The sequence below is a fragment of the Sprattus sprattus genome, assembly GCF_963457725.1.
Source record: "Sprattus sprattus genome assembly, chromosome: 5".
In the NCBI taxonomy this organism is placed as follows: Eukaryota; Metazoa; Chordata; class Actinopteri; order Clupeiformes; family Clupeidae; genus Sprattus; species Sprattus sprattus.
Genome location: NC_137924.1, coordinates 26,338,603 through 26,358,552, shown reverse-complemented (window position 1 = coordinate 26,358,552; position 19,950 = coordinate 26,338,603). Strand labels below are relative to the sequence as shown.

The window sequence follows — 19,950 nt, the reverse complement described above, 5'->3', positions numbered from 1 at the left end:
GTCAGATGTTACTATTATAAGACTGAAGTATAATTACAAACATTTAATAAGTGTCACTGGCTTTTATTGGCAATTACATGAAGTTAATGCAAAAAGTCAATATTTGCAGTGTTGACCCTTCTTTTTCAAGACCTCTGCAATCCGCCCTGGCAAGATGTCAATTAACTTCTGGGCCACATCCTGACTGATGGCGGCCCATTGTTGCATAATCAATGCTTGGAGTTTGTCAGAAATAGTTTTTTTTGTTTGTGCACCCGCCTCTTGAGGATTGACCACAAGTTCTCAATGGGCTTAAGGTCTGGGGAGTTTCCTGGCCAATGGCCCCACAATATCAATGTTTTGTTCCCCGAGCCACTTAGTTATCACTTTTGCCTTATGGCAAGGTGCTCCATCATGCTGGAAAAGGCATTGTTCATCACCAAACTGTTCCTGGTTGGGAGAAGTTGCTCCTTGAGGATGTTTTAGTACCATTCTTTATTCATGGCTGTGTTCTTAGGCATAATTGTGAGCGAGCCCACTCCCTTGGCTGAGGAGCAACCCCACACATGAGTGGTCTAAGGATGCTTTACTGTTGGCTTGACACAGGACTGATGGTAGCGTTCACCTTGTCTTCTCCCGACAAGCTTATTTGCAGATGCCCCAAACAATCAGAAAGGGGATTCATCAGAGAAAATGACTTTACCCCAGTCCTCAGCAGTCCAATCCCTGTAACTTTTGCAGAATATTAGTCTGTCCCTGATGTTTTTCCTGGAGAGAATGGCTTCTTTGCTGCCCTTCTTGACACCAGGCCATCTTCCAAAAGTCTTCGCCTCACTGGGCGCGCAGATGCACTCACACCTGCCTGCTGCCATTCCTGAGCAAGCTCTGTGCTGGAGGTGACCCGATCCCGCAGCTGAATCATGTTTAGGAGACGGTCCTGGCGCTTGCTGGACCAAAACATCCTCCGAGAGCCACTTCTCCCAACCATCCAGGAACAGTTTGGTGATGGACAATGCCTTTTCCAGCACGATGGAGCACCTTGCCATAAGGCAAAAGTGATAACTAAGTGGCTCGGGGAACAAAACATCGATATTTTGGTTGGGTAGGTTTCCTTTGGCTCAGGGTGTTCAGTGGGACCCAAACCTGTGTGAGCCGTGCGCCCACCGTTGCCATGGAGCCCTCTTTTAAAAGACACAAGTGTTTTCTCCTCGTCTTTGCCAGCTGCCAGCTGGCCTGCTAGTCGTGTTGGAACCAAGTGGGCACAGACTTGACGCCCATTGTTTGGTAATTCTTTGCGTTTCCTCACAACCATTTACCTCGACCACTCCGTGTTTTTAACCAACTTTTCCTACCCAAAATTAGGTCATGTGTTGTGATGCATACAAGATGGGAGAAAAAGTCCCAAAAGACGCCATTCCATGTAGTTTTTTTCCCCCCTGCTCCTTTTTCCTCCTCCTCTGCATGGAATGCCTGGTGCAGTTCCTCTTCTGTCCACCGGGGGCAGTGTGAGACAGAGGGCCTGCTGTGTGTTGGAGTGAGGTTTGGGCTGAATGTCTTTAGAATGAGGTCATATGCCATTCAGGGGGATTTCCTCATATAGGTGTGGGTCTCAGAGTGGGGCGCGTTCAGTTTGCCATGGTTGGGGAGGGGCTGGTCACGGGGTGGTGGTGCTGGTCCTTGTTTTTATTTAGCTAGGTGGTTTAGTCTGAGTAGTAGTTGCCTGTGGTTTCCATTCAGACTGGTTGTATAGTCTTCTTATGAGCTGTTGGTGTGCCTTAGAGTTTGGTGTGTGTGTGTGTATATTCTTTGTGGAGAAGGTAATCAACATAACAAACATACTGTATATGGCACAAACAGCACATAATATTATATTAAAAGGCAAGCCCAGGGTTGTTCCTGTATTGGTCTATTAGGTTTAAAATATGTCAATACAATTGTGTGTGTTCTCTGAGCCGTTACACTAAGAGGCAGTGGGAGGACAGAATGTGCCTGTCGTGTGTGGAGAGTTATTGGGTAGTTTCTCACAGGGATTAAGTGCCGCTCAGGACTAAATTTACACCAGGACTAAAACAAGACGTGTGTGTGTGTGTGTGTGTGTGTGTGTGTGTGTGTGTGTGCTGGCCTGTGGTAGAGAGTGACGGGTGCGAGATCAGAGGTGTTGTTTGTGTGCTGAGATGCTGGTACAGGAAGTAGCTGGTCCATGACCTGGGGTTCACAGGAAGCAGGTGCTGTGCTCCAGTCCCACAGGAGTGAACTGGAGTGTGTGTGTGTGTGTGTGTGTGTGCCTATTTGTTTGTCTGGATCTCTGTATGCATGTGTTCGTTTGACATGCGTGGGAAAGTGTTTTTTTTCTTTTATTGTTATTCCTGTCTGTATGTATGTCTTTGTGTGTTATGTGTGTTTTTTTGCATATATAAATGGACAGTATATATTTATGTGTCATTTGTCTTCTCACAGGAAATGGCGGTGCGTGCGCTGAAACAAACAGGAAGCCGAAACCTTGAGGCGGCTCTGGATTACATCAGTAAGATGGGCTACCTGGATCCTCGCAATGAACGCATCGTCCACGTCATCAAACAAACCTCTCCGGGTAGGTCCACTCTTCTGTCCTTCCTGTAAATGCCTTATATATACATTATATACATTAACAAATGCTTATATAACTGTATATACGAATGCTTATAAACAGCTATATGGGCCATTCTACCAAATTGGTGCAAAGTCAGGTCGGAAATATTTTGAATTTGTTTATGTTTTATTCCCAAAACTTTGTCCGTATGTATATTGTACCATATCTAAAGTACACATATCTAGTAAAAGAACAGTCAATTTTTATAGGACCCCCTTGAAAACGAGATGATTCATCTCAAGGGATTGTTCCTAATAAAGAATTTCCAACTACAACAATATTGTATTTTCAGAATGTGTTGGAATGTTTTTCCTCTTCCAAAAATTGTCACTACCGAAACATCACATTTACTATAGTAAAAAAGTATTATTATTGACCTGTTCAGATTGTGTTTCCTTCCCTTCTCTGGAGAGTATTTTTACCAATATTTCTTGGTTTTCACAATGAAATCCATAAATAGTTTATTTATTTAAAATTTAAACCCACAATAAATCTAAATATTCCAGGTTCTGTTTAAACCCAATCATAAAGATCTTTAAAATTAGATCATTGCAATTTTTTTAGATTTTTTTCAAAGTGTTATTTACAGGACTTGAAATTTAGATGTCAGGGTTGGGGACAGCTACTTCCCAATAGAAAGTAACCTATAAATGATGATTTTTTGTATATATTTAGCTTATCACTATCTCATTTAATGCATTGGGTTTATATAGACAATAACATTTTCTTAGTAAATATCTATGCCTAAATACCTAATTGTTTTGTAAATAGTTTTTATTGTTTAGGGACTGCATATAACACGAATTCGGTAGAATGGCCCATATACGTTTGTATATCAACACTGTGACGATGTGATTGCCACTACAAATGAGTATGTGCCCTGACTGCCATGCCATCAGGGCTGGCTCTTTCGCGTTGCGGTCAGAATGCATGTTTGGAACCCTGTAGACCCGGGTTCGAGTCTGGGTTGGGGGACTATGCTCTCCCTTCGCTACAAATGGTGTCAAAAGTGGGATGGCTCGCTGTGAGGTCATCGGAGGTGTGCCCGTAAAACTGTGTGAGGGTCCCCCCGGTAGGTTGACCCCTGTGTGAGGGACCCCATAGATGGGTGAAGCACTTGTGTGTGGGGCGCGCTGGATGGGAGAAGTACAGTTGGTGGATGCGTGAGTAAGGCCTTTGTCGCAAAGCGCAAGGGTGCACTTCCAAAAGGGTGAGGGAAGTGTGACGATGGTATCGTCACCTCAGATGAGTATGTGCTCTGACTGCCATGCCATTGAGCCTGGCTCTTTGGCGTTGCGGTCAGAGTTCATATTTGGCACCATGTAGCCTCGGGTTCGAGTCCAGGTGGGGCGACTATGCTCTCCCTTTGCCACAAACGTACTGTATATAAATGTGTGAATAACTATGTATTAACCTGTATATGAAGATACATTTTATTGACCTTTTGAACCTGTTTTGGAGTTTTGCACTACACAGTTTTTATTTTTAAAACATGTTACTTATTACAGGAAAAGGAGGCATGCCGAACCCCATGGACCACAGGCCATCGATTGATGGAAGCGGCGACGGTTCTATGGCGCCGTATCACCAGATGGGTGCGCCAATGTATGAGGGGGCGCCATACGGAGCAGAGGGTGACATGCCCCGGCCTTACATGGGTGGCCCCCCTGTCATGAACTACATGATGCCCCCCTCCGGCTCTGCCCAGGGGTCGGCCATGGGCAACCCCATGGGGCGCCCGCCCAGTATGGGAGCATACCCACCTGGGATGCCCCCTCAGAATGGCCCAGGAAACCCCATGTACCCTCCAGGTCCTGCCCAGCAGAAGCCATACCCAGGCAGCATAGAGCCGTCCATGATGAGCTACGCTGTGCCTGGACAGCCCTTGCAGATCCAGCCTCAGCAGCCAGGGGGCCCCGGTCCAGGGCCACTCTACGACTACGGTCACGGCAGGCCCCACATGATGGAGACCTCGGGCTACCCGGTGCAGAGGAGCGCCTCCTTCCAGAACAAGATGCCCACGATGGCGCCACCAGACAACTACGTCAATATGCAGGGCAAAGGGGCCATGGGTGGCCAGAATGGGGGCGGCGGGTACCCTACCACCCTCTACCTGCCGCCTCACTCCCACCCACGACAGTCCAGCCCGACCTCTCACCAGGTCCACATGATGTCCCGCTCTCCTGGAGGGGCAGCCGCAGCCGGCGGCATGGGGCCGGACTTCTCTGACCTCCCCCAGGGTCTCCTGACACCCTCCAGGGCCAGCCTGAACCTGGACCTGTACGAGCACGTTTGGAGTGGAGCCCCGGGACCGGATGGGGGGGGCCCACCTTCGGCCAGGCAGTCTCAGCCGCAAGGTCCCTTCCGGGGGGAGGTCCGCGTGCCTAGCCGCACCAACTCCTTTAACAACCACCAGAAGGTGAACGTCAGGCAGGCCATGCCTGCGCCTAATGTAGTCTCTGGGAGTAAACAGGACGCCAACATGGCCCCCAACACCATCACCGCCGTGACCTCTCCCCCGATTCAGCAACCCGTGAAGAGCATCCGGGTCATGAGGCCGGAGCCCAAGACCGCAGTGGGTCCGTGCCACCCCAGCTGGCTGGCCGCCCAGAACCAGGACGGGGCTGAGGCGCACGGGTACATGACGGACGACTCTTACGCCAGGGAGTCCGCCCAGGAACCCCGCTGTCCCCCTCCGCCATACCCCAAAACCCTGCTCGCGTCTGGGGCAGGGGCCGAGCAGGCATCCCTAGAGGGAGCCGCCATGTGTGGAGCCTCAGAGCTCCCTAGCCAGGGCAGGGCCATCCAGAGTGGACCCCCGGTGGCGGGGAAGGCAGAGGAGACCCACGCCAAAGAGAAGGGGAAGTCTGGAAAAGCGGAGAAGGCCGTGAAGGACAAGAAGCAGATCCAGACCTCGCCGGTGCCGGTGAGGAAGAATGCTCGCGATGAGGAGAAGAGGGAGTCACGCATCAAGAGCTACTCCCCCTTCGCCTTCAAGTTCTACATGGAGCAACACGTGGAGAACGTGATGAAGACCCACCAGCAAAAGCTCAACCGCAGGCTGCAGCTGGAGCAGGAGATGTCCAAGGTGAGGAAGCAGAGCGATCACGTGAATATATCATAGATTCAGCTGTTCTGTTGATGTAAATATCATGAAAGGTTTTACATTTATTATAGCCTAGTAGTCTTAACACTTAGTAAGCTGATAGGAGGAAAAAAGAGGCTTCAAAAAATATAAAGGAACTGAAACTAGTTAAGCACAAATAAGAATTAAGGCTTTTACAACATGGATGTCTGAATTTTCTCTCTTTATTTCCCTCCATTTTCTTACTCCCTTCCTCCACTCCAGGCTGGCCTATCGGAAGCGGAGCAGGAGCAGATGAGGAAGATGCTCAACCAGAAGGAGTCCAACTACAACCGCCTGCGCCGGGCCAAGATGGACAAGTCCATGTTCGTCAAGATCAAGACCCTCGGCATCGGCGCCTTCGGGGAGGTCTGCCTGACCCGGAAAGTCGACACCGGCGCGCTCTACGCCATGAAGACCCTCCGCAAGAAAGACGTGCTCAACCGCAACCAGGTGGCCCACGTCAAGGCAGAGCGGGACATCCTGGCCGAGGCGGACAACGAGTGGGTGGTGCGGCTGTACTACTCGTTCCAGGACAAGGACAGCCTGTACTTTGTGATGGACTACATCCCCGGCGGGGACATGATGAGCCTGCTGATCCGCATGGGCGTGTTCCCAGAGGCGCTGGCCCACTTCTACATCGCCGAGCTGACCCTGGCCATCGAGAGCGTGCACAAGATGGGCTTCATCCACCGCGACATCAAGCCCGACAACATCCTCATCGACTTGGACGGACACATCAAACTCACCGACTTCGGCCTCTGCACCGGCTTCCGATGGACACACAACTCCAAGTACTACCAGAAAGGTGAGAGTGATGGAGGTCGGGGGTTGTCATGGGAATGGCTGTCCAGTCGTTGTGTGTGGTGTGTTTTACAGTATTAGAAGAAAAAAGACTGGAGTTGCATTATACCACCACATATGCATTATGTGTGTCTGAGCCTATGCAGAAAGCCTGTGTAGATTTGATGGATTTTCTTATGTTTGAATAGAAATGGGAAAGAATTTGAACAGATCTGAACAGTTTTGTTTTTAATTTTGGTCTTTCTCCCTTTGCCTCTCTCTTTCTTTCTTTCTTTCTTTCTTTCTTTCTTTTTCTCTCTCTCTCTCTCTGTCCCTTGCAGGAAACCACGTGAGGCAGGACAGCATGGAGCCCAGTGACTTCTGGGATGATGTGTCGAACTGTCGCTGTGGCGACCGGCTGATGTCACTGGAGCAGCAGGCGACGCGTCAGCACCAGCGCTGCCTGGCTCACTCTCTGGTGGGCACGCCCAACTACATCGCTCCCGAGGTGCTGTTGCGCAAAGGTCAGCAAGACGAGCAGAGGCATATGATGATGATGATGATGATGGTGGGGGTGGGGGGGGGGGGGGTTGTTGTATGATGAAGTATGACTTGGTGCTGGTGTTTGGTTGCAGTGTTTTTGCCCCAGAGACACAGGTTCAAGGTCGGGTGGGGTGACTTCACGCTCACTTCGCCACAAGCTGCTAAAAATCAGTTCAGTTCTTTCTTTTCATTTCATTCTAGTTCATTTGATTTGTTTCAACTCACTTTCAACACAGCATTTTGACATAAACTAGGGAGGTGCAAGAAACCCCCAGGCCCCTATCATAATAGACTGCCCCAGCCAAACTGGATTTCATGCAGTCTTAAAAATGGCACATTATCCTCTATTTACTTTTCACTATACTAAGCCAAATGGAATAGATTTCAGTTGAATGTGTCATTCCTATTCCAACACTTATCATTGAACTCATTTTGAATTGCATTCCCATCTTGAGGAAGTATGTGATCCGTAACATCCTTTTTAAGATGTCAGGAGGAAGCTCACAGAAGAAAACCATTTGAATACTATTTTGGGCTTAAATCAAAAACAGAAAACATCTGGATGGTTCAGAGTTCGCAGCCTTAGACCAAATAGCTCTGTGACGAGGGAATATCCACCTAAAAAACTGCAAGTCCCATGGTCCCTCTACCTCGTACCACAGCTATCCCCCATGTTAAGTCTTGAAGGCTCATCTTAAGGTTGGACAGTGATAAGAGAAACCATCTTCTATTAGAGAAGTCATCAGGTTCGCTCATCATGTAATGCTTCACTTCAACGTAAAAATTGTTTAAAACTATGTTTTTGCCATGTACTGGCTGTATGGCATTCTGAGATTCTTTTGAATGAAAAGTGTGCTACAAATAAAATGCATTATTATTATTTATTTATAAAAAGTCTCAGTTCTCCGGCTAATTTTCCCTTCTTGCTCAGGTATTTGGCAGCATGCTGGTGAGTGTGTGACTGTGTGTTCTCTGTGACTCTGCAGGATATACCCAGCTGTGTGACTGGTGGAGTGTGGGCGTGATCCTGTTTGAGATGCTGGTGGGACAGCCACCGTTCCTCGCTCCTACTCCTACTGAGACCCAGATTAAGGTCAGCAACACTCCCTCTCTCACTCACTCACAAAATACTCTCTCTCACTCACTTACTCGCATCTTAAATACTCAGTCACTCACTCACTCACTCTCACGTCTTAAATACTCACTCATTCACTCAAATCTTAAATACTCACTCACACCTTAAATACTCTTTCACTCACTCACTCACTTCCTAAATACTCACCCACTCACTCTATTCACATCTTAAATACTCACTATACTCAAATGGGGCTGAACGATTAATTGCATTTGCAGTTTAATCGCGATATGATGAGACGCGATTTTCAAACCGCAACTTAAAGGTGCATTAAGGATTAATAGCTATTCGCTAAAGGTATGCTAGCAGCTAAAACGAACGAAAATCTCGAAACGAAATCTCTTGAAATGTGCTGACTTTGACATTATGACAAACTAATTACTCAACGACTGTCCTAAAACAGTCAAACATCAATCATGTGCAACACAAGACTAAGCAAGATGGCAAATAAGCTACTTACTAGATCGGCAGAAGGTAATCAAAGTCAGGTCGGCGGGCATCGGCAGGCAAAACTACAGAACGCAGTTATATGCCTATCGACCCTGCTATGCCATTGGCACGGACGCAATTCTCCATATTAAAAGTCATTGTAGCGCCCCAATTTTTTTTAAGCTGTTATTTTAAGGTTAAACTGCTTATCCTAACCCTAATCCTGAAGCATAATTGTTGCATATTGTGCCTTTAAATAAAAACCGCGATTAAAAAAAATAAAAAATAAAAGTTTTTTTTTTTTAATTTTTTTTTATAATGGAACATTTTGCACACAGTGATTAAAGCAGCATAACGGATCACTTGCTAATCACTAACGAGATGCTAGTGGCTCAAACTAGAGAAATCTCTTGAAATGTGCTTACTTTGACTTATTAGGACAGTTGTTGACTAACTAGTTGGTCATAGTGTCAATCATCAAGCAAGTGCAAAACAAGACGGCAAAAAAGCTACTTACTAGTTCGGCAGACAGTAAAAACCAGGCAGCTTCAGGCACACCTGCATAACGCAGTCATTTGCCTACGGACCCTGGTATGGCAATGGCACAGAGGCTATTCTTCATATTAAAAGTCATTGTAGCGCCCCAATTTTCAAAGCTGTTATTTTAAGGTAAAACTGCTTATCCTAACCCTAAACCTGAAGTACAATTACTGCATAAGGCAAATTTAAAAAGTGCATACCTTGTGTTTATACTTGACTTTGTTTGAATAACTTAAATGCACAGTGGCAAAGCCACCGATTTGTTTCTGTAATGAGCAGTTAAATACAAATGTAAAATGTGGGAAAGAATATTTCACACTAAATGTGTCTTAATATTGTGTCATATTTAAATCATTCAGTACGTTTTGTTGGAGAAAAAAAGAGGATACCATTTTAAAAAATCGCATATCGAATCGCAATCGCAATATTTCAGGGAAAAATCGCAATTAGATTATTTTCCCAAATCGTTCAGCCCTATACTCAAATACCCATTTAGAATCTATGCAACCTAATAAGCAAAGGAAATGTAGGAACAATAACAAGAAACTCCGGAGTGGTAAAAGTAACGATAACCTCCCTCACTCCTGTGACATGGGCTTTAGTGCTCCCTGATCATCCACCTCCACTAAACCACCTGTTGACCCCTCCTCTGCCCCCCATACAGGTGATCAACTGGGAGAGTACGCTGCAGGTGCCCCCTCAGGTGAAGCTCAGCCCCGAGGCCGTGGACATAATCAGCCGCCTGTGCTGCTCGGCCGAGGACCGACTGGGGTCCAACGGCGCCGGCGAGATCAAGGCCCACCCCTTCTTCAACCAGATGGACTTCTCCAGCAACCTCCGTCAGCAGCCGGCGCCCTACCGGCCCAAGATCTCCCACCCCATGGACACGTCGAACTTTGACCCTGTGGAGGAGGAGGGCGGCCCCGGTGCGTGGAGCAACAGCGGCGACGACTCCCGGAGCGTCTACGACCTGCTCTATCCCCCCCACAGCAAACACCCGGAGCACGCCTTCTACGAGTTCACCTTTCGACGCTTCTTCGACGACAACGGCTGCCCTTTCCGCTACCCCAAGCCCCTGGAGGAGTCTCACGGGGGTCACTCGAGCGGAGGAGGCGGTGGGGGCGCAGCAGCGACCAGAGGAGTCGGGCCCCAAGAGGAGACAGAAGGAGAGGAGGAGGAGGAAGATGAAGATGACGAGGACGAGGAGGAAGAAGAGCACGGAGAGGGGTGTGAGCCCGTGTATGTTTAGAGACGCTCTGGGAACGCAGCGCCATCAAAGGCCTTCACCTCCTTGTGATCACGATCATCCTACACCCTTCACCTCCTCATGGTCACCCTTCCCCACCATTGTTTTGTCAGGAACTGTTTTTCTTTTGTGTGTGCGTGCATGTGTAAGGTGTTTGGGTTTGTGTTCTGTGTTTCGAGATCGGCAGAGACAGACAGAAAGAAAGAGAAAATCAGGAATTGGAGAGGGGGAGAGAGAGCGGGAGGAGGAGGAGGAGACGGAGGAGACTATCGGACCATTCTGACGTTTATTTCATACCTTCATCAATAGCACCATACATGTGACCAGTAGATAAGAGCACACAGACATGACACCTGGGACCAAAAAGTGCAATTCAGAAGCAGCAGACAGAAAAATATGCTTGCTGAACTTGCACATAAGCACAGTTTCACAAAGATCAGGTCATTAGTGTGAGGTTTTCTTTTGTGAGGCCAGCTTTTCCAGTCGGGGTTGGGGAGGGTAGAGGTAGGGGGTGAAAACACGAGAAAAACATTCTATGGCAGAAACACCACACAGAACCTCTGGACTTGGACCTTACTGGTGACTGGTTCTGCACACGCATCAGGGACAGTGTTGACCATGACTTGTCGCCTTGTCCAACGTAGATCACAGCCTGGAAAGGCCACTTTCAACGAACCTCTGAAAAGGAACCTCAAAATGAACTTCCAAAGGAACCTCAAAGGATGTTTTAAAGTACACCCCAGAACCACTCCCTTATCTTCTTCTGTTGTCGATGACCGTTCCTGATGTAGCCATTCCAGAATAGTGGAAAAGTAACTGTGGTGTTGAGAGTCAGAGAGGAATGAACATGGGGTCGGAATGGGAGGATGGGAGTTGTTTTATTTTTTTTGTTTTCCATTGTTAATACCTCGTCCCAATGACGTAGGCTGAAACTGATGGGTTGATCCAGATCTTGCACAGCTGAATCTACCAAATACAAACATACACACACTCACATATACACATACATACACACACACAAGTATACACACAAGCATACACATACACACATACTTACATATACAAATACATATTTCTATACACATGGTGCAACGTACCATCATTGTTAGGCACTAAAAGCCATTAATGTTTGGCAGTGTTATGTTAACATTGCTTCTGAAATGTTTTGACGTTCCCAAAGGAAATGGTTTCAAGTCACTGACTAGTACGATTGAGTTCACTTTTCTTTGGCCTGTTGAAATATCTGTGGCTTAAAGATGCCAGATATTTTGAATGTTTGTTTGATGCCCTCTAGTGGACAAAAGAGTCTTCATTTTGTACAGTTGGCTGACATTTGACTCCCACTGGATGTGTATTTGCGAGCAAAACTTAACCTCAGATGAAAGATGTGCAGATGTGCAGTCTCCATTTTAAGGTCAAATGGTATTCACAAAGAAACCAAACGGAATCATTGCGTTCAACACTTCCCTTAACTGAAAACATTTTTTATTTTGCCACATAGACCTATCACAGAAAACCATCATTTCCACATAGGTGGAGTTTTACAGAATTGTTTATTCTATTTTTAGGTCACTGTTATTTCTACTCTCATTAGTCTGAGTTTTCTAGTTTCTCTCAACTTCACAGGTCACTCTCAGTGTTGGCCCTTTATTAAAAATACGTTTGCATAAACGCTGAGGATTACACTTATAATTGGCCTCATAAACCTGATACGGTTAGAAAGCCTGTATACGTTTGACATCGCAAGCACCGTTGTACCACAGCAGGCCTTGGTTAGCATGCTAACCCCCTTAGGCTAACACTTTCATCCTCACTATGACAGTATTAAGGATGGGAGGTGCAGTTATCCAACTGCCAATAGAGAACTCCTCTATCTCTAATCAGGCAGTCATCAAAAAATAAGATGAAACCAATCAAAGGCAGACAGAGTTTCTGAAATCGTATGTGATGGTATGACTATGTGCAATACAGATAAGAAAAACAATATATTATATAGTTTTCTAAACACATCAAATATCCTTTTTTGAACGTTTAATACTGAAATACAATATGTACAAATATATATTATATTGGTTTTATATATTTTCAATGTAGTTACATGACCCAATGCTGCTTATTACTTGTTATTAATATAATATTATTATTGACATTATCATCATTACTTCATGTTACTCTTGTTTCTCTTTTTTCTTTCTGTGTGTGTGTGTGTGTGTGTGTGTGTGTGTGTGTGTGTACAAAAGTGGGGATTTAATTGGTGGTATGCGTGGGATGGGATGTGACAGAGTGTGTGCCTTCTCAATGAATGTCTGGTGTTTGTGCGTGTCTTACCACATGACGATCAGTATTGATAGTGAACAAAGATGGAAACTCCTCGCAAACCAGGCCGGCCCTGCTTGCGTGTGAGTAAGTAAGTGAGAGAGAGAGAGAGGCTGAGCGATAGAGATAAATCAAAAGAGAAGGGAAGAAGGAGAGGAATAGAATGGTTAGGGAGCATGGCAGCCTAGGATGACTTGGTGTATCAGGCCTGTATGACTATTTTAATTTGTTTTGTTTTTGCATTTATACTTTTCTTTCTTGAAAACCATTAAACCAGATGTGGCCACATGTTTTAAACTCGTTTCCCCATGTCTGACATTAAAGTCATGTTTTTAACTGTTGAAAATGTTTTCAGTGAACAAGAGCCCATTCTTCAAGTTTACGTTTGCATGGTGATGACTCCAAAGCTTGTTGACAATCATCAGTGCACTTCGCACACTGTCCGATGTGTCACAACAGATTAACGGCCAATAATATTGATCTTGTCTTCTCCACAACGACTGGCACAGTGACTCCTATGGGCAGAAAAAAACACAAGCCAAGTCATTTCTGCCTGTTGCTTAAGCCCCACTATCTGTACAAACATGTATTTTGGACGAAGTAAATGCTAAAGGTGCGTAAAAAACAAAACCAGGTTGCTAATAGCCCCTTGCTCGTGATACATTAGACTAAATCAATTTTGTAACAAAATGCTTTTCTCTGACTTAAAGTTTCTCCCAGTCAGCCATTCTCTGTTTAGGGCTGAGGGCAATTTTTGGAATAGTGCTTACCCAGCTGACATTCATCATGGCGGATTAATCGGTGGAAAAAAAACCCAACAACAACAACTTAGCTTTATGAAAGTGATTCTCCTAATGAGTCGGTCTATGGAACTATGTGAGTGTTCGACTGTTGGCGTGAGTTTGTGTGTTTTTGACGGATGGGTTTCTTGTAATTTACTTTTTAAAGTGTTGACAATCTATGACTGACTTGACATCTTCCTTCTGTTTGATTTTGGTTTTTCCTACTTTGTGTACCTTTTGTATTTTTACCCTGGGGTGGGACAGCTCTATGACTCATCTGGTCTTCCTTAATGTATTATACCACACTGTTACTCTTGAATATATATTTATACAGATATACATATTTTTTGTATCTTATTCTTTTTTTTCCTTTTCCTAAGCTAACCTTTAAACCTCCATGTCTACAGTATTACGTACAGCATACAATTTGATTTATATTTCCTTTTTTACATTTATGTATGAATTGAGAATTTGTAAAAATGCTTTCACTGTCCTCACTGTGTAAAATATATGTTTAAATTAAATTAATAAATCCTCAAATTGCGTGATTTCTTTAATATTTGTTCTACTCTTGGCCACATGGATTCCACGGCGTGTCCAAGGGAGTTCCCCCCTCAATATTGACGTTAGGTAACTGGCTGGGCAGGAAGGCACAGTACTGAGCGTGTTTCTATCTATAACCCACGTTGACGCCGTTTCATGAAAACAAACACAGCCAAAATGAAGTAGGCTCATCAGTCCTTGATCCAATAAACTTGCGTTTTAACATGTGGACCCTGGATTTCCCTGGGATAGTCATAGATACTCAGAACATGCCCTTCAGCCGAGCTATCCTAGTCATTTTGAAATAAGGCATATGAATTGCCGACTGTGCACATTTTTATGGCAAAGGTGGGGAAAATCGTGGATGACAAATTTTTAAAACTCGCACAGATCGAAATTGCTCTCTGCGTACAATTATGAACTCACACTCACACACACATTCGATCTTTCACGCCTATCGTTTTGAGATTGCATAACCTTCACGGGGTACGGCACCGTACTAAAACTCTCTGCCAAAAAGTATCCATGAACTCATTGGCCCAGAGTACCGCTTAATCCCAGAATGCAGCGCATGGCGCGTCATTGAAGAGAGACCATGATGGCGGCGGTCGGTGCACCAGAAGTGATTTCACAGCTGGAAAGCGCTGCCAAAGTTTTAATGGTGAGATGTAGAACAACGTTTTTTATATGTGTAACTGTCTGTACTTGGCTTTCGCTTCTGTCTGAAGTTATGGAGAGACTAGCTTGTTAGATCGCCACAGGTATTGGTTTTGAGCGAAGAAAGCGATGCGTGGCGCAGTGCTTGTCTCACTCCATCCCGCAAAAATCCAACATAGCCATCATCTTATCCTCAGAAGCCACTATGGATGACACTGCCTGATATGACGATGGTGGATAAAAACTTATCTTGTGAAACACATAAACATTTTACGTCTGCCACCCTTGCTGCGATCAATAAAAATGTGGCCAATATTGAACATTTAAAAGTACCGAAGACAGTTTCTCAGCATCCCCATGTTTGCTCTTCGCCTCGGCTAGTTACACGCTGTTGATTCACTTTCGTGTTCATCCATGATCGAGCATGTTAGATAATTCTGTTTCGATTAGCCACAAACAAACGTACAAGTACCACACCTATTAGGTTGATTTTGATGTTGATTGTTGTAGTTTTTGTTTACGGTGATCCTTGTTGATCGAGGCTCTGAGCATGCGGTTGAACAGAGGCCACTTGGAACTGTTGTAGAGCTATACAAGCTAAAAGTTGTAAAGGAGACTGCGGCTTTATTGCTGGAAAAATGAACACTCTTAACACATTGCCTATATTCCTTAACTGTTATAGCGAACGTGTTTATTTGAAATTAGCGTCGCTGTGTCTACAGATAAGCTAGATAGCCCTACTGCTGGTGCTAGCTTAACGTTAGGCCATCTGATAGACATTTTGTACCCCTATTCAGATTGAGTCAGGTTGGTTAGCGCATAATTTCTTCGGTTTTAGAACTGGTCAATAATTTCCCATGTTAGAAACAGATATTCCGTTTGTTTGTCCTTCTAGTACATTACTGAAGTTAAAGTAGTTATCAGGTATAAATGATCAAATGAATTGGTTCATAACTTTGTAACCTGTGTCATGGCTTCTTATTCGTTCCTTTTTTGTCTTGTGGTTGGCCGCATCCGAATTAAGTGCCTATTAGTTATAAATAAGTCAATTGAATGTGCCAACATTTTACAAGAAGTAATAATATTGAATATTCATAGACCTAATTGATACAGACTGTTAATGTACTGGTTTCTTAAATGACTGAAGAGGAGAGTGTTTCGTTCTTTGAGTTATAGATGATTAGTATGTGACCTGTAGCTCACATTAAATGTGTCCACAATGTTGACATGGTCTCCCTTCAACTTGGCATATTGAATATGTAAGCAAGGAATATAGTTATCTCTACGTTAACAGTCCAGTTAAATATAGTTAATGTGTGTCAAAATGTGGTTGTATACTGTCTCTTTTCTGTTTTGGCAGTAGGTATTTATTTGACTTGAATGTTTAAAACAAGATACCTTTTGAAGTTTTTAACACAAGGCAATTGTAACTTACTGAAATGTAAAGTTTGTTATTCCTTGTAGGGTGTAAATTTGTCATTTTAAACTTAGTTTAGCCTCACCAGATTCCATATGTCAAATTCCTTTCAGAATTCCCTTTGGTCTGTTGCTTACCTCTTCTAGAAAACCGCAGTAATGGATCGGTATTTTAGATAGTTGGATCTGTAAATAGACTAACCTACTCTTCGATCCTTCTTCGAAATAAAAGAACAATGGAAGACCAGTGAAGATATAGACCTACTAGCAAAGGATAGGGAGAGGTGGAAGCCCATAGTGTTGGCCCTACACGCCACATAGGCATAATGATGAAGATGACGATTATGACTTCATTCCTACCTTGTGTCTGTCCAGCCAATACATCTCTGCTTCTCTCCTTTGCCTGGGCGTCTGTGCTCCCCTGATAAGGTCACAGACATCATTCTGGTCCTGTGTGTCAGGTGCCGTTTCTTTGCCGCCTTCTGGTTCTTGCGTGGTGTTGTCCCTCAGCCAATCAGGATGTGTTCTTTTAGTGCAACGTGACTCACAAGCACTTGTTGTCAAAAGCCAATCCTAGGGGTGGGGAAAGCCAAGAAGTATACTTAATTGATTTTCAGTCAGTGACAAACAACCATTAATTGTGAAAGATGTCAATTGCACAAGTGCTCAGGTTGTGTGTCTAGGAAATTGCTGTCCATCAGTGTTGGCAGAAGAAGTGCACCATCCTTTATTATTATTATCAACATCATCATCGACTTCTTCCTCATCCCTTACTTGTCTCTTATCATCTCTGTTTTTCTTTCTTCCTTTTCTGCTCTCTGTGTGTGTGTGTGTGTGTGTGTGTGTGTGTGTGTGTCTGTCTGTCTGTCTGTCTATTTATGACATGGTGAGTCCAAAAAGGACTCGGACCCTTCCATTGATAGCTGCGAGTCAGTAAACCTGTCTGTCTGTCTGTCTGTCCTGTGCCGTAGTGGCTCACATGCTTCCCATCACCCATCTACGGAATGTCTTGTGACCTTTCGGTGACCTTCCGCAGAGGACATTCCGTACAGTTGGGCCCTTCAGGCTTGCTCGGGCAGGGCATCGCCGAATCACCCAATCAGATTAGGGCAAACGTGATTGGGAGGAGATCAAACGTCATAAGTAAACAAGAACATCTGTTGCCATAAATGCCAGCAAATTCACCAGCTTAAAGGAGCCGAGGCAGAGTCACACACCGTGGTTTCAGAGCACATCTACGTGAAATCATGAAGGGCCGAAGAAAGGTGGAGCTCTTTGGCGAAAAAAGAAAATGCATTATCCTCACAAAATGACCGCAGGTTTAGTTGAGTGGATGGGGAAGTTTTGTGTTTGATCATCTGCTTGAGGTGATCTATTACTAGGCTTTGGTAAATGGCTATTGCTGCGCATTGGTTGATATTGATGCATCTGAGTCAATGGTATTTGGTTGAGTAGGCCTATGTCTCACAGATTTTTGTGAACCGTGTGGGTGTGGGTGTGGGTGTGGGTGTGGTTGTGGGTGTGGGTGTCACTTGTTATTACCCACTTTAAGTTGGAGGCACAAATGATCCAAGCTACAGTTTTGAGGACAAGTCTATCCTGGCTCTCTCAACCCCCCCCATCCCCAACAGTCAGTGTAGTATAAATGTTTCCCAGTAACCGTGAAACTGCAAAATACAAACAAAGGGTACATGGCTTAAAACGAAACGAAAGTGAATATGTTAATGTTAGAATAGGCTCATGAATCTGTGAGCTGGCATAAATGTGTGTTATGACTCATAGTGATTTAGTAGATTAAGGTAAACGAGACGAGTGTTACATTCCTGTGGCCACAGCTTTGATGAAAGAGCCCTTCTCCTTTTTTTTTTACTGGAGTGAGGTGGGTAAGCTTTTGATGTGTGAATGCATGTCTGTGTGCGCTCTATGTGTGTGTGTGTGTGTGTACGGGTCTGTGCACTCTGTGTGTGTATGCGTGTGTGTGTGTGTGAGCTCTGTGTGTGTGTGTGTGTGTGTGTGTGTGTGTGTGTGTGTGTGTGTGGTGGCATGTGGATGAAAGAGCCCTTCTCCCGCTAGCCTAGGCTGCTGGTGGTCTGGAAGTGCTTGTGTGTTTTCGTTAAGGCTGGAATGTGATTTTCCTACGGTGCTGACCTGCTGCCTTTCTGCACACCAGTGCTGCTGGCCCGTGGCACAAACTACCCCTCAGGCAAGATGAGGGGCACTATCAAAGTCTGATACCTTCACTTGATGCACAGGCAGCACATGATTCATGCTATATATAGATGTGTGTGTGTGTGTGTATAGTGTGTGTGTGTGTGTTTGTGTGTGTGTGTTTGTGCGCACAGAAGTGAGCTGTGTGTAGAGCTGTGTATTTATGCCTAAAAGTGAGTTATATTCTAAGGTGTGTGTGTGTCTGCAGGCATCTTCTTATACAGGTGTTTTCAAGTTTTTAGCTCTGCTTCTGTGCTGCATGTTCGGTGAGTCAGCTATGTGTGTGTCTGTGAGTGTGAGGGTATGCCCAGATGTTTATATATATATATATGTGTGTGTGTGTGTGTGTGTGTGTGTGTGTGTGTGTGTGTGTGTGTGTGTGTGTGTGTGTGTGTGTGTGTGTGTGTGTGTTTGTAAACCAGTTTTCCTCCTTCTGTGTGATTGCAGGCACCGCCGTCCATGGTCAGTAACGAACAGAGACAGCATGCCGAGCACATATTCCTCTCCTTCAGGAAATCCAAATCACCCTTCGCTATCTGCAAGCATATACTGGGTGAGTGGAGTATGTCTCTGTCTGTTTGTCTGTGCAAAGTCATGATCTGTAATAAACCGGAGAATTCCAAAATGTCCTATGATTTATATCTTATGATGATGCATTTTCTTTTTTTTTTTATCATTATTTTGCCCGTTTTGTCATTTTATGCCCCTCTTAAACAATGAGCTATTCCTTTTCTAGCAGTGGAGTTAGAATGGCTGTAAACATATACAATCCCTCCACTTTTACTCAGTTAAGGATATTTGTAATCAAGATTTGTGTTGGCTGAGTTATAGGCTAGATGTAAATTATTTCTAGTCATCATGCTACTCCTAGCCTGAATGTGAAGGCTTTGACTAGACCAGTACATTTAGTTAGCTTTATGAATGTGGTGCTAGTATAGAGGCTGTCATGTTGGCAATGGTTTGCCATGGTGGGTGTGGTTGGTTTGATTGAGGATTGTTAGCTATGGCTAGGGTTGTCTGGTTGCAGCTGAGTATAGCTTTTAAGGAATGTGTTTCCCGAACTTCCATAGTTAAATGATTGAGACCATCATTTTGAAGATTGAGTCTCCGTGGTTACCACGGTGGTTGGACAATGACGCTTTCAGAGGCAAAGCTGTTTTCAGCATAGGCTAGCATAGCTAGGCAGGTTGGTCCTCTTGTTGAGCATGGTTGGTCTATCTGACTCTTATTGGGTGCAGTTGGTCTATCTGACTGTAGTTGAGTGCGGTTGGTGTGTCTGGCTCTTGTTGAGTGCGGTTGGTCTGTCTGACTGTAGTTGTGTGCGGTTGGTCTGTCTGACTGTAGTTGAGTGAGGTTGGTCTGTCTGACTGTAGTTGAGTGCGGTTGGTCTGTCTGACTGTAGTTGAGTGCGGTTGGTCTGTCTGACTGTAGTTGAGTGCGGTTGGTCTGTCTGACTGTAGTTGAGTGAGGTTGGACTGGTGCTAACGGTGGTGGCAGAGTGAGCTTGGAAAGCCCCAGATCAATTTTCCAGCTGCCTGCACCCTAAGGAGACTCCAGGATCTGTGTGTGTGCGTGTGTGTGTGTGTATGTGTGTGTTTGTTTGTGTGTGTATGAGTCATC

General features: G+C 44.9%; 2 protein-coding genes across 3 annotated transcripts in view; both read left to right on the top strand.

The window, feature by feature from the left end:
* lats2 (large tumor suppressor kinase 2) overlaps positions 1-13,994 on the top strand; it is a 24,009-nt gene extending 10,015 nt beyond the window's left edge. For both annotated transcript variants that reach the window (XM_080839962.1, XM_080839961.1), the window contains exons 3-8: positions 2,437-2,569; positions 4,117-5,696; positions 5,958-6,540; positions 6,857-7,039; positions 8,045-8,151; positions 9,827-13,994. In XM_080839962.1, the coding sequence (XP_080696088.1) occupies positions 2,437-2,569; positions 4,117-5,696; positions 5,958-6,540; positions 6,857-7,039; positions 8,045-8,151; positions 9,827-10,411 (3,171 nt within the window). In that variant the 3' untranslated portion in view covers positions 10,412-13,994. The remainder of the gene's footprint in view (positions 1-2,436; positions 2,570-4,116; positions 5,697-5,957; positions 6,541-6,856; positions 7,040-8,044; positions 8,152-9,826) is intronic.
* Positions 13,995-14,620: 626 nt separating this feature from the next.
* xpo4 (exportin 4) overlaps positions 14,621-19,950 on the top strand; it is a gene marked incomplete at its 5' end in the record, with an annotated part of 46,343 nt that continues 41,013 nt past the window's right edge. Inside the window, 3 exon segments of the mRNA XM_080839354.1 lie at positions 14,621-14,632; positions 14,636-14,710; positions 18,778-18,883. Of these exon segments, the coding sequence (XP_080695480.1) occupies positions 14,621-14,632; positions 14,636-14,710; positions 18,778-18,883 (193 nt within the window).